At 31.0% G+C, this 26,554-nt stretch overlaps 1 protein-coding gene across 1 annotated transcript; it reads right to left on the minus strand.

Moving 5' to 3' along the window:
* Positions 1–101: 101 nt before the first annotated feature.
* LOC115883255 (synaptic vesicle glycoprotein 2B-like) lies at positions 102–26,554 on the minus strand. The gene is made up of 8 exons (XM_030901591.1): positions 26,402–26,554; positions 22,227–22,283; positions 20,355–20,516; positions 13,280–13,442; positions 10,942–11,063; positions 7,074–7,315; positions 2,136–2,317; positions 102–294 (listed from the first exon to the last, which is right to left on the minus strand). Exons 1-8 carry the CDS (start codon positions 26,448–26,450, stop codon positions 102–104), a joined length of 1,170 nt encoding a protein of 389 aa, XP_030757451.1. The 5' UTR covers positions 26,451–26,554.

A 26,554-nucleotide genomic window follows, 5' to 3' on the forward strand; every position in this document is an offset into this window, starting at 1 on the left:
TAAAATATCTATAGAAAGTATATTAAAAAGTGACTCACTAATACTACTTTTTCCTAACTTCATAAGCAAATAACTTAGGATACTTGAGTAGGAATGCAGCTTCAAGGTATATAAAGTAACGTTGAAAACACTTTGTTCTCAATGAATGGATCGCATTCACTGTCGTGATGTTTACTGGGCTGAATATGAGTTTGTGATATCGCACATACTCCTCTCGTGTTATTGGAATGTTTCATTCCAATACTGTCAAAACGTTCAAAAATCTCAGGGAACCATAATACCAATGTGTAGTAGCTAAAAAAATATAATTAAAGATATAGTTAAATTTCATTATTTAGTTATCAACACAACCAAATTGGAACTTTGATTTTGATTTTGGTCATTATACAGGGTGAGTTTCTACGATGTTCTCTAAGTATCTTGGAAACTACTGGAGATAGAAAATCGGTTAAATGGGGAAAAATTGCAGTTTTTGTGGGATCATAATTATGCGCCTTTCAGTATCATTTTTTTAAATACCTATCTTTTCAATAGAAAAGTACTGAGTTATAATAGCTAATTCTTATCATTTATAAACAATTTCACTTGGTTAGCCATGGATACAAGTTCAATCGCCGTTGCTCTCAGAAATATGAAGCTGTCACATCAAACTTTGTAAATTAAAATAAAAAATTGTAAATATGAATGAATTCAAATGAAGAAAAGCGTGTTCATCAATAGAGTGGTTTCATGCATCAATAAAGTGGTTTCAACATGACTTTCATTATGACTTCCCCCACCCCCTCCATAATTAAAAAGAGATGTGAAAATTATTTATATCATAATTCCTTCAAGCTTGCTGGATAGGAAGAGGTGGACCAATTGCATGGTTAGGCCTCCTCGATCACCTGACCTACCCATTTTAGAATTTTTTATGCGGTATAGTTAACAATAAGGTTTACAAAAGAACTTATAAATTAGGAGAGGCATTCGAAGTGGCAGTACGAGAGAAGTTTAATTAAGTCAACCGCTCCTTCTGTGAGAATAGGTAGTAATTCAGTTTTAAAAATATGTAATTCAAAACAATAGCGGATTTTTTTTAACATTTTCTAAAATATATTGAAGTAATGCTTTTAAAGTGTATATAGTGATATTATTTTTTTAGGTTTTGGTTTGTGCAATGTAAATTGTAAAGAACCGTTTAATAATATATTCTGACTTTTTATAAGTTATAAATCATAACAGAATAAGAATACCATGCAATCTAAGTGAAATTAGTCAAGAAAGATAAGAACTGGCTATAACTAAACTTAACTTTTCTAACATGTCTTGAAAACCGTTCTCTAAAAAACGTAACATTCACCCGTCAACGTATCCTCGAAAATGTAGTCAACAAAAATTGAACCAATAATCCTACACGCTTTTCTTCATTTGAAATAATCATATTTACAATTTTTGTTTATTTTAATTTACAAAGTTTAGATGTGACAGCTTCACACTTATGAGAGCAAAGACGATTAAACTTTCCATGGCTAACTAAGTAAAATTGTTTAAAAATGATAAGTTTGGCTATAACTCAGTAATTTTTCGAAGAAAACATATTACATCTTATATCGCTGAAAAGCTTAAAAAATGGCGCTTTTTATGAAGTCATGGTCAACTATGGTTTCCATTTAAAAAAACATATGTTTGTGTTATATGTCAAAAATGACAGGTTTTAGAATAAAAACGGAGGACACGGTCTCATTAAGGATGTGATTATCTACAACTTTTATCTGAAAACTTTTTGTCTAAAATAGCTTATAATGGAATTAGGCACAATTTTTAAAATAGCCAAAATTTTTTTTTTTCGAAATATCTAGTAAGCCATGAACTTTTTAACTCCACAAAACTGCAATTCTTTCTCCATTTAACCGACTCTCTATCTCCAGTAGTTTCCGAGATACCCATAGAGAACATCGTAGGAAACTCACCCTGTATTATACTGATTTTAATCTCTGAAAAATCTTCTATTCAAATTATTCTTGAATTCTTCATTATAAAAATATCTAAAGAAGTGTAAATTACTATATAATAATTATTTTAAGTGTTTTAACAGTAAATTATTTATCTTAGTATAATAAAAGAAACACTTTTTTCATTAAAACATTATTTACCTGGCCATTAAACCAAAGTCAGCAAAGCAAGTAATACCCAAATATCGTAAATACTGATGGCTTCTCAGAGTTTCAATCAAATCGTGCAATTTGGAAAGACTGTCTTTCCAGAAATTCTTCTTTTCGTTTTTATGCTTTTGTTCCATCTTATTGTTGTTGTCTTCTTCTTGCAAATGATGAACCTGAAACCACGATTGAAAAAATATCAGTGCATATAAAATATCAGCAGTATATACAGGGTGAGTTGTCTATAAAATAGAATTACTTATAGCAATTTCCGAAAGATTTCGAACTATTTTCTATATTGAACGAGTTTTTTTTAATTCACACATCCTTGATTTTTCAACAAAAAAATGTCAAAGCACAGAAAATATTTGCCTTCCGGCAAATATTTCTTTTTGGGATGCTTTTTCTTTAAACAATTACTTTCTCAGGTGGTATTACATTGTCACATTGTCAAGGTCAGAATTCCATTTTTTTAATAATAGAAGACTTAAAAACCTCAGACGAAAAATATTACGTTAATTATATAATTACTTAATCTCTAAATAACATATTAATCTATTGTTTTCTGAAAGATTAAACATGCATTAGATATATTAATTATTAAATAAAAAAATTATACAATTTAAATATTTGAAAAAAATTAAAAATAAGTTTGGAGTATGTAGAATTTATTTTACAGAACCTGTAGAGATTAATAAAAGAGTTTGAAAATTTAGAAACATACCAGCTTTTGCCGAAAAAATGGGCCCAAATGGCTGAAAAATCAGTTTTTCGCAAATATCTGCCAAGATATGCAATTTACAATTACAATTATAATAAAAAAAATATTCGTGGGTGGATAATATTTCAGACCAAATGGTGAAGGTACCTAAACCATTATATCCTGGAAAATGGACAAGAACAATATACTCTGAAAGAGTTGCAAGATATTGCAGGTAATTTTGAACTGTTATCATTGATTTCTAGCTCCTCTCCTCATTGATGTTTGTTACTTATAAAGCTATTATTGCAATTTTCTTTTGTTTGCGACATTTTCCGGAAATCCCCAAAAAGTGGAAATAGTCACTCACAAATAGTTGTTTTTTTTTAATAAAATATGATCAAACTAATACTTCAAACTTTCTGAGTTGCTTAAAGATACTTACTCTAGGAACAACTGTTAAAAAATCATGACAAATAAGCTATTATTAGTGAAAATATGAATAAGTTTGTAAAAATCTGAAAATTTTTCGGGTAAGGAATGTTTGCCCGGGTTTTTTATCATAAAATATGACAAAATTCAAACAAGTTCCAAAATGTGATAACTCTTGCCTCTTTAAATGAAATTTGAATCATCAAAAAATATTAAATTTTAGCCAGTTATTAAACAATTCGCCCTATCAATCAATTATACGCTTATAAAATCTATCTTCGGAGCCGTTCAGACCTGGGGAGAAAATTCAAGGATCTACGAGGCGGAATATCTCGAAAGTAGTTTCCGAGATATTCCGCCTCTACGTAACTAACTCTAAAATTCTACGTAAAAAAATTATAAGGATAATTTTTGTAGATCATTACCTAGGCATGATTTTTTATTCCAAAAAAAAATTTGTAAATTGTATATTTTGGCAAAAATTTACGAAAAACTGATTTTTCGGCCATTTGGGGCCATTTTTTAGGCCAATGCTACTCTCCAAATGATACACAATCCGCCTAAAAAGTCAAGGTGGGCAGATTACGACAAGATTTGGGTCTTTTCTTGTCCTTATTTACCGGACTATGAATGGTTTTGTAAGAAATAAAATGTATTAAAGCCTGCCTGGATATTAATTTATGATTGTTTTCTAGCGATTCTGAAATATACACACATAGCCAAAATTATTGCATATATCGTTTAATTTATACATAGTTATGTATAAAAATAATCTGCAATAAACATTTTTTTGTTAAAATGGATATGATAAATACCGTTTATCGTTAGACTCAATATTATTACAAATTCTTGCACATTTCGATTTGTGGTAAATTTAATAATTGTTTTGGCCTTAAAATGCCTAGAAACATTATTTCACAGTTTAATAGAGTCAGAATAGTAACACTGTCTCAACAGGGCTACCGGCAAGTTGTAATAGCTGAAATTGTAGGAGTTAACCAAAGCGATGTTTCGCGAATATTAAAAAAAATCAGGGAGACAAACGAGGTTACAGACCGGCCTGGAAGAGGTAGAAAGAGAGTCACTACTGCTGTGCAAGACCGTCAAATATCCGTAATTGCACGACGCAATCCCCTGCTTGTTAGTACTGCTATTAAAAATGAGCTAGCTCGCCTTGAAGGAGTAAATGTTTCAAGAAAGATCATAGCAAGAAGACCCCATGACAGAGGATTACATTTAAGGAGGCCTCTACGTGTTCCAAAGCTTAATTTGCAGCACAAAATTACGCGACTACAATGCGCTGAGAAGATGAGATCAAATGGACCTAATTGGAATTTCGTTATATTTAGTGATGAAACAAGAATAGACCTAGTGTCAGACTCGCCACGAACTTTGGTCTGGAGAGCATTTGGCAGACGAGCACGCTTGAATGCAGCTCATCCCCGTGTCCCGTTTCAAGGGGGAAGCATATTGTATGAGCAGGTATAGTGCACGGAGTTCGAACTCCTCTTGTTTTTATTGATGGCACAATGATAGGTGCCTCATATCTTAGAGACGTTTTAGAGCCTATTGTGCGTCCATTTCGAAGGGAAGTGGGGGATGAATTTGTTTACATGGACGATAATGCTCCTCCCCATCGCACTTTAGCCATTTGCGAATTTTGTGAGGAACAGGGTATAAGAAAACTGTGGTGGCCAAACTGTGGACTTCAGATATGAATGTGATCGAGCATGCTTGGGACATGCTAAAACGCCATATTGCCAAAAGGAATGATCCCCACCGTAACATGGGAAGACATTCCTCAACATCTTCTGGACAACTTAATTGAGAGCATGCCACGTCGTCTCACAGTTTGCATTGAGGCTCGAAGAGGCTATACAGAATATATTAGTTGTGAGGAATAATTAAAAAAAATTTAATATTTTCTGTTTAAAATGAAATTTTTTTTGTTGATTTTCACTCATTATGATATTTACCAGAACACCAAATCAAAATACTCAACTGATCGTAAACCATCAGATAATAGAGCGAGTCTATAAATATAAATATCTAGGAACCCTGATCAACGACGACAATGATTACTCATCAAAATTAAAAACGAGTATTGAAATAGCACGTAACACCTTTATTAAAATGAAGCAATTCTTTTTTTGCAAAACTTTAAGTAACCACCTTAAAATACGAATGCTAAGATGCTACATATTTACAATAATGCTCTATGGTATAGAGGCTGCCACTCTAACAAAACAAATGCTTAAAAAGATAGATGCCTTCGAGATGTGGCTTTACAGAAGGGTACTCCGGATATCATACGTTGACAGAATTACCAATGAAGAAGTCTTATGAAGAGTCTCAAAAGATTGAGAATTGTCCCAAGAGGTGAAAATCAGAAAACTCCAATATATGGGCCACGTAATGAGAGGTCCAAGATACAAGCTTCTACAACTAATTATCCAGAGTAAAATAATAGGGAAGAGAAACATAAGAAGAAGACGGATGTCGTGGCTTCGAAATCTCGGAGAATGGTTCAACTGTACATCAAACGACCTCTTCAGGGCAGCAGTCAACAAAATAAAATTAGTCATGATGGTCGCCAACCTTCGCAAGAAGGCGGCACCTTAAGAAGAAGAAGAAGACTCATTATGAAATAAAATTATAATAACAGCCTCTAATTGCACTTAGATTTTTAATTTTATATTAGTTAGTCGCGTAGTAAGCTAATATGCCCAAAAATATAAAAAGAATCATATTAGGTCCAAAATAAAATAAAAATATCGTTATATGCAATAATTTTGGCCATGTGTGTAATATAGTTAACGCTGAATCTCAATAAAGAACATTGAAGTTCAAAAACTATACAAATTGTAAATTTTTCGATACACAATAACGAAGAGACTGAAATTTAAGAATTTCTTGGATTTATACCTACAGAGTGAGTCTTAAATAAGTACAAATATTTTCCGATCTGGTAGATCTCGATAAAAGAAAAATATTCTCTCTTTACCGTTTTTCAAGTAAGTCCAAAATAACCTAGATATTTTATTTTTTTTTAAATAAAAAAAAATATTTTTGCTTAAATTTTGAGAACCACTAGATCTTTTCTGGGTTTTCTTTCTTAAAATTTTAATCTACTACCTATGTTGCCATATTATGAAAATATTATGTATTATAACTAAAATCTTAAAAAAAATCCAAAAAAAAATTTTTTTCCCGAAAAAAACCCTCAGAGACATGTTTCTGGGGTCGAAATATACTACACTTAAAAATATTTGCACTTATTTAAGACTCACACTGTGAGTGTAACAGTTTCTTTGGAAATTTCAACATCACAACGCAATATTACACCATAGTACAACATCCCTATCATTTACTTTATTAATATTTTTGCTTTGGTAACGGTTGTTTGTACTAAATAATGTTAGTTTATTTAATGATAAATAGTCGCGAACAGTTGAATATATCTTGAATTGTTACTTGACTGGACTGACAGACTATATTTGCAAATTGGTGTAATTGTGTAAAATAAATAATTTTACAATAAATAGTAACTCTTTTAGTGGTGGATACTCAATTTTTAGTTTTAGTATTGCATTAATTCTATGAGTCTTGATAAACATATGAATAAATATCCTCAAAAATTTAACTCCCCCCTCCCACTCCCATATATTACTTTTTATATATTATTATTGGTACTAATACTTTTAACTGCATAACTTTATAAGTGTTGACCTTTCAATTTAGAGCAATGGATAATTTGTTCGTTTTTTAACAATCTAGTTATTATTTTCAAAATGTCTTACTGGAAAATTATCTCCATCATCTCCTGTATTAAAAGTATAAATCTTCTGAAACACTAGCCTGGCTTTTTCGTACATTTTCTTTGATATAAGGTACTTTGGCGTTTCTGGTAGGAAATACAGGAGAACTGCACTAAAAAGACTGGGCAGACTGCATATCAATACAAAGGTCCTCCATGGACTAAAACTACCTCCATCTTCTATTATTTCTATGGTCTTTTTACCCAGTAAAGACCATGCAACTCCTGAAATATAAAGACATTAAATAACAGATATTTTTAATGTAATATTTTTCATTTTTGATAAAACTAAGAACACCTTATAATAGATAAAATTATAAATTTGAAGTGCTAATTGACTCAGTTTATAAACTTAAAGTTGCATCAATACATATTATAGGTATAAAATTGGATATTTATATGGACTTTTTTGAAGAGATGAATCCGATACAGAGGTAATGACATATTTTATATTATAGATAGTAACAAATTAAGAATACTTTTTAAATATAATAAGCTCGATAATAAGTATCCAGATATTTAACAGATACCAAATAGCGTTTGTACCTGTACAGGGTGAGTCAACGATAGAGTAAAGTCCATTATCTCATTTGTTTCAAGGTTTACAAAAAAATGTTTAATATAAAAGTTATAGGGATGGTTAAGATACACATTTTATAATTATTATAGAGTACACAAGGTGCTTCAAAAAAGTGTGGCGGCTATAACATATGTTTTTTTTTAAATACAACACCCCTTTTTTAAATACAACACCCCATTTTTTATTTTATTTTTAGATTCTGCCTAAAATTCCATAACTTTTTTATATACAGGGTGTTTCAAAACAAATGCGAAAAACTTCAGGGGGTGATTCCTTGTTCAAAATAAAGGGTAGTTTGCTTTATAAACGTTTATAAACGTTGGGTCAAAAGTCAACCATTAGGGAGATATCGCGGTACAAAGATGGCGGAAAAATAATGTTTTTATTTTTTATCTTGAAAATGAAAAACGATAGACTAATGAAATTTTATGGAAGCATTACTGTTGTGAAAACATACTTTCTGGTAATTTTCTCACTTTTTTAAAATGAGTGGAAGGGGTTGAAATAAACTACCCTTATCATTCTTGTTAACGAAATTTAAAAAATCTTATCAAACACATGCAAAAAAAAATTAATTTGGATAGCTTGGTTTATTTAAAACTTTTTATCTCTTGTGTTTCTTTGATAAAACTAGCCGATTTGAAATTGAAAAATAAAATGTAAAGCATTACATGTCAGGGTAAAAAACATTTTTAGATAAAGAATCTAATGATAATAACGCTAATAATAAGAATCTAGATAATAACGTATTACAGTAGAGTAATGTCAATAAAATAATATTAGCAACGTCCTAAAAAGTGACACGGGGTGACTAGATTTTTTCCAAAAAAAATTAGAGCAGCCCACTAGATTCTTTATCTAAAAATGTCTTTTGTCCTGATATGTAATGCTTTACATTTTATTTTTTAATTTCAAATCGGTGAGTTTATCAAAAAAACACAAGAGATAAAAAAGTTTCTAAACAAACCAAGCTATCCAAATTTATTTTTTTGCATATGTTTGATAAGATTTTTCTTTAAATTTCGATAACAAGAATGATAGGTGTAGTTTATTTCAACCCCTTCCACTCATTTTAAAAAAGTGAAAAAATTACCAGAAAGTGTGTTTTCATAACAGCAATACTTCCATAAAATTTCATTAATCTATCTCTTTTCTTTTTCAAGATAAAAAATAAAAACCTTATTTTTCCGCCATCTTTGTACCGCGATATCTCCCTAATGGTTGACTTTTGACCCAACGTTTATGAAGCAAACTACCCTTTATTTTGAACAAGGAATCGCCCCCTGAAGTTTTTCGCATTTGTTTTGAAACACTCTGTATAATGTTATATACCTAAAATTAATAGTTTTTGTAATATTTCAATTTATTTAAACAAATGTTTAATTGCAGTGTGGTAAAAAATCAGTCAGTGGTGCTATTGTTTCTGATGTGGGAGTACCAAAATTTGGTAGGAGAGTTTTATAGAGATGAAAAAAAAAGATATATATAAAGATATTTTAGTTAAATGATACAGGGTGTTCAAAATATTTTTCTGAATTTCAACTACTTAAAATTAAAAAATTTCAATTTTTTTAAATGGGACACCCTATATATTATCATTTTTTCTGATAGATTTTACAAAACTCTTCAACTTTTATTAAGTATGTCATATACCTATTCTTAATAGTTTGCGATTTATTCCAATTTTTTTTATTTTTATCCATATTTTTAATACAATTACCCTATAGAATCATAGTTGCCATGACAAAACAAAACTATTTATTACCTATCTTTAACAAGTAGCTTCATAATTAGTTACAATTCCTGGTATTAGTTAAACTTAATTAACTTTACTCAAATAGACTAAATCGCAGTAGTGAATTTCTTGTGTATTTCTATATTATGATAAATGACATTTGGGATTTTTCGTCGAGGCGAATAGCCACAGATTAGCGTAATACTAGATTACCTAATTGCTAAAGACTACTGATATAGGAATTTTCTTCGACATCAGTAAAGTTTTTTCTCGTAGTAATTCTGGTTTATAAATTTGGTAAAGCCAATTTACTACTGCCGCGAAACCGTCCCATTACACACTGAAGATGTTTTCTAGATAATATACATCTATTCTTATAGTAGTTAGCAAAGTACTATATAATATATAGTAGTGAACCAAAAAATGTGGTTTTCTAGGCTTGTCCGTGTATATCAGTCACATTGACTAATTCATTTGAAGAAAATCTGTAACTATTATCTCTACCATTTATACTTATTACAACAAATTAAACTGAAATTCAAATTTTGTTCTTAACTTGCTTAACGGACATGAAATTGTGATAATTATTACTTTTTGTCATGGCAACTATGTTATAGCGCAATTGCATTAAAAATATGGGTAAAAATAGAAAAAACTGGAATAAATCGCGAACTAATAAAAATAGGTATATGACATACTTAATAAAAGTTGAAGAGTTTGTAAAATCTATCAGAAAAAATGATAATATATAGGGTGTACCATTGAAGAAAAATTGAAATTTCTTAATTTTAAGTAGTTGAAATTCATAAATATATTTTGCACACCCTGTAGTATTTAACTGAAATATCTTAAGATATATCTTCTTTTTAATCTTTATAGAACTATCATACCAAGTTTTGGTATTCCAACTTCAGAAACAATGGTACTACTGGCAATTTTTTACCACACTGCAATTTAACATTTGTTTAAACAAATTTAAATATTTCAAAAACTGTTAATTTTAGGTATATAACATTATATATAAAAAAGTTGTAAAATTTTACGCAGAATCTAAAAATAAAATAAAAAATAGGGTGTTGCCTTTAAAAAAACATATGTTATATTCGCCACACTTTTTGAAGCATCCTGTATACTCTGTAATAATTTTAAAATGTGTATCTTAACCTTCCCTATAACTTTTATATTAAACATTTTTTTGTAAACCTCGAAACAAATGAGATAATGGATTTTACTCTATCGTTGACTCACCCTGTACAAAGAGAAGATACAATGGGTCTATCATTTTAATTCATAGATAAATTGTATTTTCTGTAATCTTTCGTTTAAAAAAAAATACTGTTTAAATTTATTGCTGATTTATTTTAGGTAAATGAAGGATATATTAAATTTATTAGATTTTTTTAAATTGAAATTTTCCTTTTAATTTCTGGACCCTGAAATGATTTTTATCATTTAAGATTTCGACGATAATGATCTTATCCTCGTTACATTTCTGCCGCCAAATTTTAAGAAGGTAACGTGTAAGTATATATTTACCTGGCAGGATTATTATTCCAATGTTCCAGAAAATTTCCAGTTTTCCTAATATCCTGTCTCTGTCTTTAATGGAGATAAACTCTCCAAGATATGAGAATATAATACTGGTTGCACCAATAATCCTGAAAATACAAATTATGAGTATGTTATACGTATGTTTGATAAAATAAATAGAAGCATGTTTAAAAAAACTCTTGGACACATTCTTTTATATTTTTAGTTTGCAAACATAGTCAACATTTTTATATAGTTTGAATCATGTAAAAAATGTTATATTTAATGCAAGACCTTCTATATTTTAATTTTATCGATGTACTTAAACAGCCGTTAAACGGTAGCCTACTAAAATGCCGTTAATAGATATTGTGACGTCGTTCATGTCGGCGGAAAGTAATGCCTAGCCTTAAGCATTTTGCAAGAGCACCCGTGGGTCAGTGGCTGAGGCGATCACTTCGTAAGCGATGGTCCGTGGTTCAAATCTCACGCCGACCAAGACTTTTTTATTTTTTTTTTGCTTATAGCATGATCTTATTGATTGGTTTCACTCTTTTTGGTTGGCTTGGTTTAGTTATTTGGCGGGTTGGTTAGCGTGGTTATTTGGAGGGTGTTAATTGATTGGTTAGTTGGTTATTTGGTGGGGTTGGTTGATTTTTACTAATTTATATTTGTTTTTTATATTTTTTATCAGTGTCGAGGTTAGTTGCGTTGGTTAAGTTGGCATTTGGTGGGGTGGATAGCGTTGGTTAGTCCTTATAAAATTCCTATATTTCATAAAGCCGTCAAGTGCGTCACATCAACGACGTCATACCTATTAACGGCATTTCAGTAAGCTACCGTTTAACGGCAGTTTAAGTACAGCCTAATTTTATTGATTAATCATTCCGCCAACTGAACGTCAAACTTGAAAAATCTACATCTGCTAGTTTACTTTATAATAAGATCAGGTCTCGTTTGAGTGACGATAATCTGGACGCACATTTATTTCAGAGATCTTATTACAGACAGGAAGAATCTCTTCTAAATAAGTAGTAATGCTATTTCTTATTGTGCTTACTTTTTTTCTCTTTTAGCTTGTATAATATTTATTAGCAATTATTAGTTTAAACATGTAATTTTTTATTTAATATAATGCTGTTCAATGTATTAGTTATCTTCAACTTTAAATAAAAAAATATAAGATTTTTCAAATTTGGTTAAGTTGGTTTAGGTGAATTTGAAAACAGCCTCTACACTACCCCCAAATGTTTTACGAAATATTTCTGGAAATATTCCGGAAATATTTCGAAATATTTCGCAAATTTAGGTCGGGTGCTGGTGATACGACCAGTGACGTCGCTTTCCTATTAAAAGCGACGTCGTTGAAATCCGATTTTTATTAATTTCTCAACGTCGTTCCTACGTTGGCTTACACGACGTATATACCGTTGTCCGAATAGGATACGTCTCTCACTGATAATCCCTAAAGTAACGTCCAATTATATTTTGTTGTATTTTATGTTCATATTTATAACCTAATTTACGTATCTCTACGTCCGTAAATACAACCCATTAAGTAGCATTTGCGGCCTAATGAACATCATGAACATAACCTAATAAAAAGTTTTTGTAAACTTAATTTCTTTTTTAGCTTAGGAAACCAGCAGACTGGTTCCAATTCTTTTAAATTTTGTATACTATCTTAAAAAAGTGGCTGCCCACTTTTTTTAAGGAGAAAACAAAAACTAAAATATAATTGCACAAATCCACAAATCACTGATACGCAAACATTTTTTGACAACAAACAATTGACCTATCATAGACAACGTCGGGAATCGTTTACCAGGAATACGAAAAATTATATGCTCTGTGGCCGACGACAGATGCTCCTACGTATGCCGGCCGATCGCAAATTTTACATGGCGCACGTTGGAATTATATACGTCATAATACGATTGCCGGTCGTCCGGTTTGATGATTTCGGACGTGTGAGACGTGAGACGACTGATGTTGGAGACCCGGTCGGAATTGGTATATTGGTAGTTCATAATATTAAGTCGGACACAGAAATCCGCCATTCTTTACAAGTATCCGATTGTCAGCCATTTTAAAATCGTTTTTTGTTTTTAAAATTTACATTCACATTCCGATTTCTAGTAGAATAATATTGATAAGGTTGAGTTTGGGGGGAACCACAGTACAGTTTTATGATTAAACCAGTTAGAAAATAAAAAAAAAATATTTTGCGAGTTACTCTTTTATAGATATTTTTATTTCATAAATCTACCTAATTTTGAAGGCGCTCGTTGTTTTCCGGAGTATTATGGGGCTTTAAAGTTGTATGAAAATTAAATCTACTTACCCAAATCCGTTGAAAAATCTACAAGCCAAAAACAAATTAAAATCGGTTACGAACGATGATATCAATCCAGACAAAAAATCCAATAGCAATGATAATATTATTGCTACTTTTCTGCCATGTGAATCAGCCAGAGAGCCCCACAAGCAACAGCCAAACAACATTCCTAAAAATAACAACACATCGTTTACTTAATTATGTTTATATTATAATTCTTGTTTTAATTTCAATATTGATTATAGTTATCTTTTTTTTTAACATTAAAGTAAATAATAATATTATTTATCTATGTATATATTTGTTAATTCTTGCATTTGATTCTTTTACACGTTAATATCAAATTTAATAACATTGCTTTGATATATCTCCAAAACAAAATTAATTATTTGGGTGTTACGTATACTATATTAATTACATAATTTATTCGTTTATTTTTACACCGGGTGTTTTTTTAAAAGTGTACCCCTATAATTTTATTTTTATTTTTTGAAACAAAAATTGGTATGTTATTATATGAAATAAATCAGGATTTGGTTATTAGTTCACCTAGTTCAGCGGAAATAACTATTCCTTTTGATTTTTAAATGGTACCCTCAAAATTCTTTTATTTTGTTGCACAGAAAAAGACATTCATTGTATTCTGAATAGAATGACATCTCATAAATATGTCAACTTTTGACATTCTTGCTTAATGGCCCCTCTACACGTTGGCTAATGTGTTCGCCAGTTGGCCAATACGTTGGCACATGTATTTTCCAGGCCCCTCTACACATTGGCCAGTGCGTTGGCATGGCGTTAGCTGATACGTTGGCACACGTATTTGCCAAGGAAATGAAAATCTGTCAACATGACGTTTAGTTTGTCTCGACGCCAAGATAAAAAATGGATATCCGGACGGTAGCGACTACGACAATTTATTTAGTCAGTGCTTATAAGTACTATCTTAGTGTGTACCATGTGTGTACCATTACCGAGTTATAAAAAAATTGATGCAGTTTAATACCGAAATCAAAAGGTTTTTTAGAATGATATCGTTGGGTCAGTGAATTGGTTGACGCGCTCTGGATCCAATGGTCGCGAGTTCAATTCCCACCAGATGTACTTTTTTTAAGTTCTGATTAATTTGCTTTTCGTCTTTTTTTTTTCGTGATTATTTTCTTTTTCAATTTTAATTCGAATTGGATTGATTTAAAATTTTTGGATTTTAAAATTAAATGACTCACAGACAGCCGTTGTATTGATCAGTATCGGTAGTGAGCAACAAGACAAAAAAAGAATTCTTGTGGTTTGATTGGTCAGGATTATTCGTGATTTTGCCACTTATAAAATGTCAAATATTAGACATTATTAAATACAGGGTGTCAGTGGTGTAACTAGAAATTTTTGGCTTCCACATAACTTTCGGCGATTGGGCCCTTAGCCTCATTGAGTCCTAGCCCCATATCTTAAATTTTAATCATAGAACTACTACGTATTTTTAGAATCAAAATAAGTTCATTGGACACAATTTACCTCTATAAAAGGTGCTTCGTTTATCAATTAGAGGGCATCAAACTTTAAACAAAGAAACACATTTTTTCAGATATTTTAAGAATTTCCGTTATTCTTATTTCAAACTAAATTTGGTGTTTGTATGTTTTGCTGATTATTAGGCGTAAATTTTTATTTGATCGTCAAAATACCATGAAAAGTCTTGTCTTCGAGCCCCATCTACATTCTGAGTTTCGGCCCCCTAGCTCACATAGGGCCCGAGTTACGATGCTCTAAGATCAAAAAGTCAAAGTTACCACTTTTGCTCCCGCATCTCGTCTGGCGACACGTCTCGGCCCTGTTCCGGCCTTCAGTTTTTACTCCCAACGCGTGTAAAGAAGTTTCACTTTAAAAATTCTCCAATTTTTTTTTCTCAAAATCTAGGCGGTGTGGCTTTTTTTTACAAAGGGACAAAAAATTTAGTAAATACTATGAGGTCCATTTTACGGAAAAAAGCCGTCAGTAAAATTGTAAAATATTTTTATTAAAATGATTTAAGTAGAGGTGGGGGTAGTTTAACCTTTCCCGTACTTTTTCACATTTTTTGTGATGGGCAAATGTTAAAACACTTAGCAACATAGAAACACCAAATCTAGTTTAAATCGGAATATCGGTTCTTAAATAATCTCCTTGATGCCCTCTAACTGACAAACAAAGCACTTTTGTATAGAGGTAAATTGTATCCAATGAACTTATCTTGACTCCAAAAAATAAGTAGTAGTTCTATATCCTGGAAATATTGAGACACCCCGTATACACACAGAAAAACATCACCGATCAATACCAACTCCCTTTGATGTGTCTTGAAAAAACCGACAACAGATGGATCGGTTGCCAATGCTTGGACCAACTCGGCCAGGGCCGCCAACACGACCAATGGTCCCCTCTACACGTTGTCCCAACGGATTGGCCAGCGTATTGGCCAACGCACTGGCCAACACATTGGCCAACGTGTAGAGGGGTCATTTTTAAGGTGTCTTGAAAAAACCATGGCAAACGGATTGGTCGCCAATGCTTGGGCCAACTCGGCCAGTTTAGCCAACACGACCAATAGTCCCCTCTACACGTTGGCCCAACGCGCTGGCCAGCGTATTGGCACATGCATTGGCCAACGTGTAGAGGGGCTATAAAGAAAATCGTATTTTAAACTTCAATCTAGAGTGTCAAGGCTATGTTAAATAATGTTTTTTTACGAATATGTTAATAAGCCACACTTATTCCATTTGGGCATCTTTTAATCGGTCAGGAAAAGTCACAAGAAACGTTAGACGATCAAATCTATTTTTTAAATGCTTCTTAATCACAAATTAGTGGTTTTATCATCAGCCACTCCCAGATTGAATTTTAAAATACTTCATTTTTTTAAGCGGAGGCGTCAAAAGTTGACATACGATATGTCATTCTATTCAGCATGATATCTATGAAATAAAGTAAAGAAACACAGAGGGTACCATTTAAATTAATATAAAAAGGTTTTTATATTAAATCTAATTTAATATAAAAATAAAAATATTTGTACAGGGTGGCGATGGCGCCTCTAATACGCTGCGGAAGCTCCAAGGAGAAGGTAGTTCATATCGAAATGAAATTTTGGCAGCATATTATATAGATTAACTGAAAGCATTTTATAAAAATATATTGAATTATACAGAGTGTCCCCAAAAAAGTTACACATCAAAGTTGTGTTTTTTCTAATGGAACACCCTATATATTAATTGATTGTCGGATTCTACGAAAAAAAAGGTGAGTTTTATTAAAGAAGTATATACCTAAAATCTAAGGATTTTGACATATTTCACATTTTGTGAAAATGAGTAAATTTTAAATTTCGATAACAGCTACCTAAATTTTAGTTGACCTTGTATAGTCTAATATAACAGTAACCATTGTATGTTAAACCAAATTTAAATTTGACCGAAAAAGTTATACAGGGTGAGACAAAATTAATATGGAACATTGGTCACTTTTAAAAGCAAGTTACTCCTTTATTTTAAATGGAACATCCAGTATATTTTTCAGGTGTTCAATGGGGAATTTATATATCTTAGAAATATTATTAAGGTTGCCTACCCCTCAGACAAAAATTTTCCTAGATATTTTAATTTTTATGATTTTAGGTCAGTAGATTTTTATTATTTGAAAAAATCTAGGGGTGTCTGTGTAATATGCCTTTTGTTAATTTAACAAAAATTAAAGATTGTAGAGTAAAATACTCAACGGCAATAAAAAGATACATATTTAAGACATATTTTAATTATTACAGAATTAAAACTAGATATAAACCTATAATAATTATGTGTGATAAAAATTAGCTAGATGAAATCAAATGCTCAAAATGCTTCCTTTCTTGTTAACGGCATAAAATGATTGTCTATTCAAAAGGACCTTTTCATTTTAAAAGGCATATGTGGAGTTCTACCTCGAAAAGCAGCTACAATAATTTCTCTCATGTTGTCGACAATAGTTTGTCGAGTTTTGTAAACACTGTCATATCCCCATAAAAAAGCCCAGACTAGATACAATCAGGAGCATTTAAGTATTCTATTAATTATTGGTGAAAGAATAATTAGAAAATATTAAATATGTCAAAAACCTTACATTTTAGTCATATACTATTCTTATAAAACTCACCTTTATTTTTCTCCTAAAATCCGAAAATCAATTAATATATAGGGTGTTCCATTACAAAAAACACAACTACTTTGATATGTAATTTTTTTTGGGGACACCCTGTAGAACTATCTATATTTTTAAAAAGTGCTCTGAATTAACCTACATATGCTCACAAAATTTCATTTCAATATAAACTCCGCGGCGTATGAGAGGCGCCACCCTGTATAACTGATACAAATATTTGGGATTTCTTTAAAGATAAATTGCATATATATTTTCAACCAAATTTTTAGGTAGTTTATAAAGCAACCCTTGTTCTTGAATTGCACTTGATGGATCGAATAATTTTATTATTATTTAATAGACAAATTCTTATCTATATAGATATTTCTTGAAAAAGTAAATATATTTATTATTTTTCTTTGAAATTTAAATATTAATATCTGGAATGGTGCTTTATAGGGTCAATTAACCCCAAATAGCTCTACTTAGTCCATTTATTCTTTATTTTCACAAAAGAATACAGGTACCTGTACCTACTAAAATACTTAAATTGTAAAATTGTAGAACTATATAATATTTATAAATATTGTCATTAAAACCGACGCGGCGTCTAAAGGGCTAAAATTAATAGTCTAAGAGCTAGCAACGTTTTCGAGAAAGTATTTTAAGAAAGCTGGCTCTTTGATATATCTTTTACTATGCTTTCTGGAACAGCATGCCCATCTGGCTGACGATACCTGTTGCGTTCACTACTGCGCATCGCAAGAAGATATTTTATTTTCGTTTATATTCTGATAGTAAAGTATTAAATATTTGTTTTTTTTTTGAATCACCAGAATTATTTAATACTTTACAGAATATAAACGAAAATAAAATAAAAAAGTTTTTACCCCGACCCGGTCTCGAACTTCTCGACTCCTGACTCCTCGGTTGATAGGCGGAACCTCTAAGTCCTGCGCTGTGAAGGCTCGCTCGGTTTATATTCAATACTAGAATTTAAAGGACTAATAAAAATATAGGTTCTTCCTTCAATGCGCAGTAGGAAATGCAACGTTTACCGGCAGCCAGCCGGGCCGCATGCTGTTCCAGAGAGCATAGTAAACGATATATTAAAGAGTTTTCTTAAAGTACTTTGTTACTTTGTACTTGTACTGGTTTTTCCGACGTTGCTAGCTCTCGTACTATAATAACAGATTTAATAATTCTTTATGGATGTATAATAAAAAGTTTTTCTTTCTTCTTTAATCTTTACGGCGATTCATTTTTTTCTTGAATAATTACTTTTATTTTTTGTTTTACAGCTATTGGATTTGGTATTTAAATTATGGTATTGTTCCTAACTACTTCATGTTCTCTGGTCTATGAGTGCTAGCAATGAATTTAATATACTATTATCATTATCACTGATTGAGGAAATAAGAAGATGCGCAAACTTATGGGCGATTTCGTGGCACAAACCCTGTCCGGGATGTAGCTGGCGTTACCGTCAGCCTGTCCGAGAATTCTGAGATTTAGTTTAGCTCTGCGCCGCCGCGGGCTTATGAGTCGTTTACAACGCAGCGGATAAAGAATACTGTACCGTAGTTCTGCTTTCAGTAAACAGAGTGAGCGGTTGCCGGAGACAGTGTTGCCAGAACTACTGATTCATTCGTAGATTTACGGATTTTGGGTACAGTAGGTTAATAACACGGATTTTCTATCATTAAACAATTTAATATAATATTATATGATTTTACAAAGAAGGCGTCAGAGTTGGCTTTGAAATGAAGATCGCTGTTATTTCATATGTAAAATATTATGGTAAATTTCAATAATCGTCATTTCCAAGCCAACAAAACGACTTTTTTCGATCATACGATATATTCAGTACCTATAAAGAATTTGTATTTTTGTTGTTTATTCTATGTTTAACACGAATGAATTTTTAATACATAAACGAATAAACGTACAGGCTATTATACTTTTTAGCTGACCATACCAATAGGTATGGTAGGCTATTAAGATCGGCAAAAAACAGTTTTTTTAATTTCACTCAAAATGAGTTACTCGGGTCATAAATGAGTTACTTGGGTCATAAATGACCTGAATATTTTCATGGTGTCTGTCTGTCCATCTGTCCGTCTGTAACACGAAAAAAACGTCTGTAAAATTTTAAAAAAATTGTAACTCCAAAATTACATTAGCTAGAGAAACGCGGTTTTCAATTTAAGATTAGGAATAATATTTGGAATAACATCAAAATCAGTCAAAGTCGCAGTTTTTGAGAGAGAAAAAATTGGAAAAATTGCTTTGAAACTAAAAGAACTGCCTACCAACTTTTTATTAACATATTTTAGTATGGGCGGCTATACGTGCCTCCCGGCGCCAATTTTTGTATTTACTAACAAACTCTGGTATTAGCAAAGAAAATTATAGTTAGCGCAGCTATGCTGAGATAAGACCGTTAAACTTTGCTTTACATAAAATTCAGTTTTTTATACATTGAAATTATCTAATACAGGCTGTGAAATATCAACTTCATCAATCATCAAATCAAGTTTTCAAGAGATATGCGTTTAAAGATTACGATACGTCGATTTTAGTAAAAAGTAATTACATTTTTGATAGGTAACTGGTATGATTTTGAATGGAATGTATTAAAACAATTATTACCAAAGTAGTTACAGAGCTGTAAGAAAGTCTCGCAAAGGCTCTGATCGAGAGACTAATGTTCATAGGAACCTTCAGAAAGCCTCTTAGAGCATATATGTTTATAGAATTTTTATAAGATTTTTTATCTATCACAGAAAGAATCTTAATTTATACTGTTTAGTTCTATATTTTTCTAAGGTAACTATATTTTTTTTGAACTCGATGTCTAAATATACAAGCAAAAATCTTTCTGTAATAATAATTATCCACTATTTATTTTCGTCCGATTTTTATCACTTACCGACCAATGGCATTGCTGATAGCTTGCCCTTGTCCACCGATGTCAATCTGAAGTCGCATTGTGCCGATGGTAAGACAAAAGAAAGCGTTGTCGAGCTTATCGCACAAGTCGCATAGATAAGACCGCTGATGGCCAGAAGAATTTTCTGGAACTTTCCGAACCCTATAATTAGAAAGAAGAAGAAGAAGTATTAGTCGGTGGAATTAAATTTAAAAATATTAAAAAATGGTCGTTTATACAGGGTGGTCCAAACTGTATTCCGGAAACTTCGGCAGCATATTTTGCGGATAAAAATAAGTAAAAAAGTTCGTATAAATGTATGTCCTAAAATGCTTAGTTTCGGAGATACAGGGTGTTGAAGTTTCATTTTTAATTCGATTTTTGCCAAATAATTTCTGAAATAACGTCCATATTTGGATGAAAATTGTGTCTGGGAGTTTTCTAACATGAGAAATTTGATTTTGATGTCAATATGACTCTTACTTGTAGAGGGCGCCACCTACATATTTTTAACTGGTTTGTAGAGTAATAAGTTTTTGTCCGTACCTGTATAAAACTACTGAGTAATAAAATATACATTTAGGATGTTTTTTACGTAAAAAAAGTCTCTCGATAAAAATCGCTACTAGTAATAGTTCTCGAGATATTTGGAATCGAAATTATCAATACCTGTCATCATTGACATAAATTAAACATGTTGACTAAATACTTATTAGACTGAAATCGTAAATTAGAAATGTTTTTGTGCCAAAAGTTGAACAGATACTGTTTTATCATAATTTTTTCGTTATTAATTTAAAAAAAAATAAAAAATTTCCAAATTTATAATTTTAGTCAAATAACTATCTACTCAACATGTTTATTTTTTGTCATAATGAGATGTATTGAATTGACTGTTCCTATTCTAAATATCTTGAGAACGGTTGCTCGTACCGATATTTTTTTCACTCAGTGATTTTATACAGGTACGGACGAAAAGTTATTACTCTTCAAAAGAGTTAAAATGTATGTAGGTGGCGCCCTCTTCAAGCAGGAGTCATATTGACACAAAAATCAAATTTCTCACGTCAAAAAACTTCCAGACAACAATTTTCATCCAAATATTTATGATACTTTAGAAATTATTTGGAAAAAATCAAAATAAAAATGAAACTTTTACACCCTGTATCTCCGAAACTAAGCATTTTAGGACATATATATATATATATACGAACATTTTTACATATTTTTATCTGCAGAATATGCTGTCGAAGTTTCCGGAATACAGTTCGGACCACCCTGTATAAGGGTAATAACATTTTTTTCTTAACACGTTAAGCGACACCATGTTAAAAAATCAGGCCTTTGGACCAGTGGGTAAAATTTATAAAAATGTATCAAATATGCTATTTCTAACTGACACGAGAATTTTACACGCATTTGCGTTTTGCAAATTGGCTAGTGTTTTGGTAGCATCTTTTTGAATGTTAGAGTGGCATAAAATCATAAAATTCTTCACCCAATTTACTGAAAAAATAATTATAATGGTACATAATTAATTACTTCTGCTATTCTTATTTTATTATTTTGCCAATTTTTGTCTATCCTGCTTAGATCTACACTGCATACAGTGTCGATATCGATATTTTCTCGTCTGGACAGATAACAATAATACCTACATTAATGTCATTCGTTGATAACATACATAATACCCTTTAAAATAATATTCAGATCAAGGTAATGGAAATTTATTAGGCCTGAAAAGTAGGGAAACTTTAAAATATTAATCAATACTTATATCTACGTTAAATAAATATTGTTTTATATTATAGATTTATACACTACATAAGTTTTTTTTTTTATAAAAATATTAAAAAATAATATAATACTTACTCGCAAAATTGATGGCCGTTTCAAAATCTCCATGACCGGCATCGTCTGTTTCTGGATCTAAGACAAAACAAAAATATATTCTTTATTATTTTTTTGTGTTCAAAATATAACTATAAAATGAAATTTTTGGTTTTGACTGAGTCAGTAAAATATCCATTAATATAACATAGTGCGGGCGCTAGCCCATGTCTCGTTTGCAGTTATATGTCCCCTAAGTTTTTGTGCGGCGTTTTATTAAATATGTATAAGAGCTTAAAAACCAACTGGTCACATGATCCAGATCGTGGTCGTTTAGTTACCATATTTAAAAATGGCCGACATGTTACTAATTTCTTATATATTTTAATATCTTCCTAACAAATGGTCGGGATTTTAGTTTTAAAGGTTATTATACTCATTTTTTGACCGCAAACAAATTTTGTGAATGCATATTTTTTAACTGTAGTTCTTTTGAGGAAAGTATAATTTAAAAATATGGAACCATGGCGCGTTTTTAAGCACTAATAAAAATTCGTTTTAAAATAATAAAAGTATATTTAAATGCATAAGACGTATTCGCAAAAAACGCGCAACAAGTATAATTTTTCAAATGCAAAAAATTAAGATGTTTAAGCAGAAAACTTACTAACTTATGTTTGAGGGTCCTGCATTGATCTAAAACACTACTTTTACAAAAGTCGCAACATATTATTTTTAATTTTCTACAGGGACATAGAGTTTCTCTAAAGCACATCTAGCAACTACATGGGCTAGGAAAGTCTTCAGGGTCCTTTGGGTCGTCTGTTAATTGTGGAATCAAAATACCATCTTTTTCTATGTAATCATATTTGTAGCATTGCAAGTAGCTCCGTTTTGTGTGAAGACGGATTGATCTTGAAGTAGGGGCCAAATCGTGAAAGTTTTGTAATTTTTTATGATGGAACTGATGGAAACGCAACTTATCTATTGTACTCAAGTTTGATGAAAGTGCACGAACCAAAAATTCTTCTGCTTGTTTTTCCATTTCTTCATTTAATGGCTCTTTACCAAATTCTAACAAGAGCTTTTCAGGATACGATTTTGCTACTTTCAGAGCTGCTAATTTTGTACTAATCTTGCTTGTAGTATCGCAACCGGTTAAAGAATGAATAGCCAGGTAAAGCTGTTAAAACGTTAAGTGGTAATCTGCCATCAAACGAGTTGAAGAGGAATATACCGCTCAAACATAAAGCTCTTTAAGTCCTGCACTTTTCAACTTCTGCAAGTAGTGGTAAAGTGCACTAACAAAAACATCAGTATCGGTAGAACAAATAACTACGTTCTTTACGTTTGTAGTCAGTGTCATGTGAGAAATATGGGTTAGCATTCTGTCATCCGCTTCTTCATAATCAGATTTCAACGTACGTTCTTCTTCAATTCGGCCATTCTTTATACTGAAACACCTTGGCTGATCATCTTTATCAACGCCACCCAGGTAAATGGGAATAGATGCAGTGACAGAATCTTTTTTCCGGGATACCCAGTCAACAAAGTTTGACAGCAATAATTCTTTGTTTTGACAGGAGGCCCAGTAAGCGTCAAAATCCACAGGAAGGAGTGTGTTGTAATCACCTGAAATTATTCACAAGAATGTGTAATTTCAATAAAATTTAAGAAAATATTCCCAAATTCCTCCGCTAAGTGGAAATGTTAAAAATATCCCAATAACTAATAAATTTGTCGGTAAATTAATTACAATTTGTTTCTTCATAAGAGGAGTGAGTTGATCTTTAAAAATGCAAAATCGGAGCACTTTTTACGGAAATTTAGTAAAAAAAAAATTTTAGAAATTGGCAGCCATTTTTAAATATAGCGACCAAATGACCATGTTCTGGACCATGTGACCAATTTTGTCAATTACTCCTAGAGGTGCTTAACATATCCCCGCAACAAAATTTAGGGGACATACAACGGCACACGTGACATAGGCTAGCTCCTATACTAACAAGGAATTCCATGATAGTATATAAATTAAGTAGAATATCAATATAAAAATATTCGCAAAAGAATAATATTTTCATTTCAAAATTAAAGAAAAATAATTACATTTAAGATACAATTTATTGTTTTTACTGTTATAACTTTATGTTATTGACTTTACGCCTAAAGAAAATTACATATTAGCATTGATATCAATCATTTTACCAAACAAATATAATTTTGTTTGCTAAATTTGGAGTCATAAGTATACACTAAATTTATATTATTCAATAGTAATATCAGGGAGAATATCATGCAGTAATCTCAAATTTCATTTTATTAAATTCAAAAATGTTTGTTTCTCACATAAAACCACATAATATTCATAATAAAAAATGCATATCAGTAAATTGTATAAAGGCAAAAAAAAATATATAGTAATTATACAGAGTGAGTCTTAAATAACTTCAAATATTTTCAGGGCTGGTAGATCTCGATAAAAGAAACATATATACCTATTTTCTCTTTACCGTTTTTTAAATAAGTCCAAAAAACAACCGAGTTATTTTACTTTAAAAATTTCGAAAAATAAATATTTTTTGCTAAAATTTTGAGAATCAGTGTATCTTTTCTGGGTTTTCTTTCTTGTAAATTTAATCTATTATCTATGTTGCCATATTATTAATAAATTATGTCTTTAAACCAAAACCTAAAAAAATCAAAAACTTTTTCAAAAAATTCCAAATTTTCAATTTTTTTTCGGGAAAAATTCGTGTTTCTGGGGTGGAAATATACTACCCCTAAATATATTTGCACTTATTTAAGACACACCCTGTATAGTGTGTTCATGGGATTTGAAGATATTATATGGGAAAAATGTTATTCTACTTGTTATTATTTATTTTCTGAACAAAAAAAAAATTACTATACTTTGGGAAACTGGATCACTTTACTATTAAGCAATTTTTATACAGGGTGAGTCTCAAATAAATGTACATATTTTCAGAGCTTGTAGATCAGGATAAAAAAATCATATTTACTCTTTGCTGTTTTTGATATACCGGGTCCGTCTCAAAAGCGGCTCACCCCTATAACTTTTTTATTTTTTTAGATAAAAAACGAGATTTGGTATGTTAGTATATGACTTAAATTAGGATTGATTCACCTATTCAATTCTTTTCGGCCACTTCCTGTTACAACGGAAATGACTACAACATGTGAATTTTAGCACCCTTGATATTTTTTTACTTTATTCGATAGCAAATTCTGAATTCTAAATAGAATGAGATATCATATGTCAACTGGTGCCATGGCTGTGTTAAAACCAATAAATTTTAATCAAGGAGCCTTGGAAAAATAGATTTGATCGTCTAATGTTTTTAGTGTCTTTTCCTGGCCGGTTAAAAGATGCCCAAATTGTATTTTTAATCATATCTCAATTTTTTCAAATGGATCGAAAGTTGCTCATTAGCATATTTGGAAAAAGTATTTTTTTACGAATAATTTGGTACCACAAACTTGGTATTTCGAGTCAAATTGTCGTTATGAATCTCATGTTGAAATTTCAAATAAACCATATTCGTGTCATTTAAAAATCAAAAGTTGTAGTCATTCCTGGTGAAACAGCAAGTGACCGAAAACAATTGAATACGCCAATTAATCGTAATTTATGTCATACATTAACACACCAAATCTCTAATTTTTATCTGAAAAAATAAAAAAGTTATAGGGGGTGAGTCACTTTTGAGACGCATCCGGTATATACAAAATAAAATGTTTTTTTCCTTAAATTTTGAAAACCACTGGATTCGGTGTTTTCCTCGAAATTTAATCTCACTGCACTTTTATCATACTGCTAGCTATGTCGCCATATTTTCAAGATGTTATTTAAATGAAAATTAAAAATAAACCAAAAATGTCTTTTTAAAAATACAAAATTCTCAAAATTTATTTTTACTAAAAAAACATAAAGGTGTTCTTGGAATAGAAATATGTGAATCCATCCCTAAATTATGTGTACTTATTTCAGACTCACCCTGTATAGATTTATTAAATAAATGCTTTTAGGAAGCTGTAGTTTAAAAGTATTTTTCCATAGGTGTCGAAATGTCATGTACAGATTACCTTATATTTATGTTTATTTTTAATACTTATCTTATACTCATTTAATATTAAAAATATTTTGTTACCCTTGACCAATTTTCTAGAAAGAAAACACTATTATTGCGTGGACTTACCTCTTTCAATCTCAATGTCAACAAACACACCACTGGCACTGTTAAACATCTTGTTTTCTTGACCACTACTAGACACTAACTGGACGATACCGATGTACTGTTGTTGATGGTTCCTCGTGCATCTTTAGGGCTATTTCCACTATCTTTATCGCC

The sequence above is a fragment of the Sitophilus oryzae genome, unplaced genomic scaffold (genome assembly GCF_002938485.1).
Source record: "Sitophilus oryzae breed Bouriz unplaced genomic scaffold, Soryzae_2.0 scaffold_1853_pilon_pilon, whole genome shotgun sequence".
NCBI lineage: Eukaryota > Metazoa > Arthropoda > Insecta > Coleoptera > Curculionidae > Sitophilus > Sitophilus oryzae.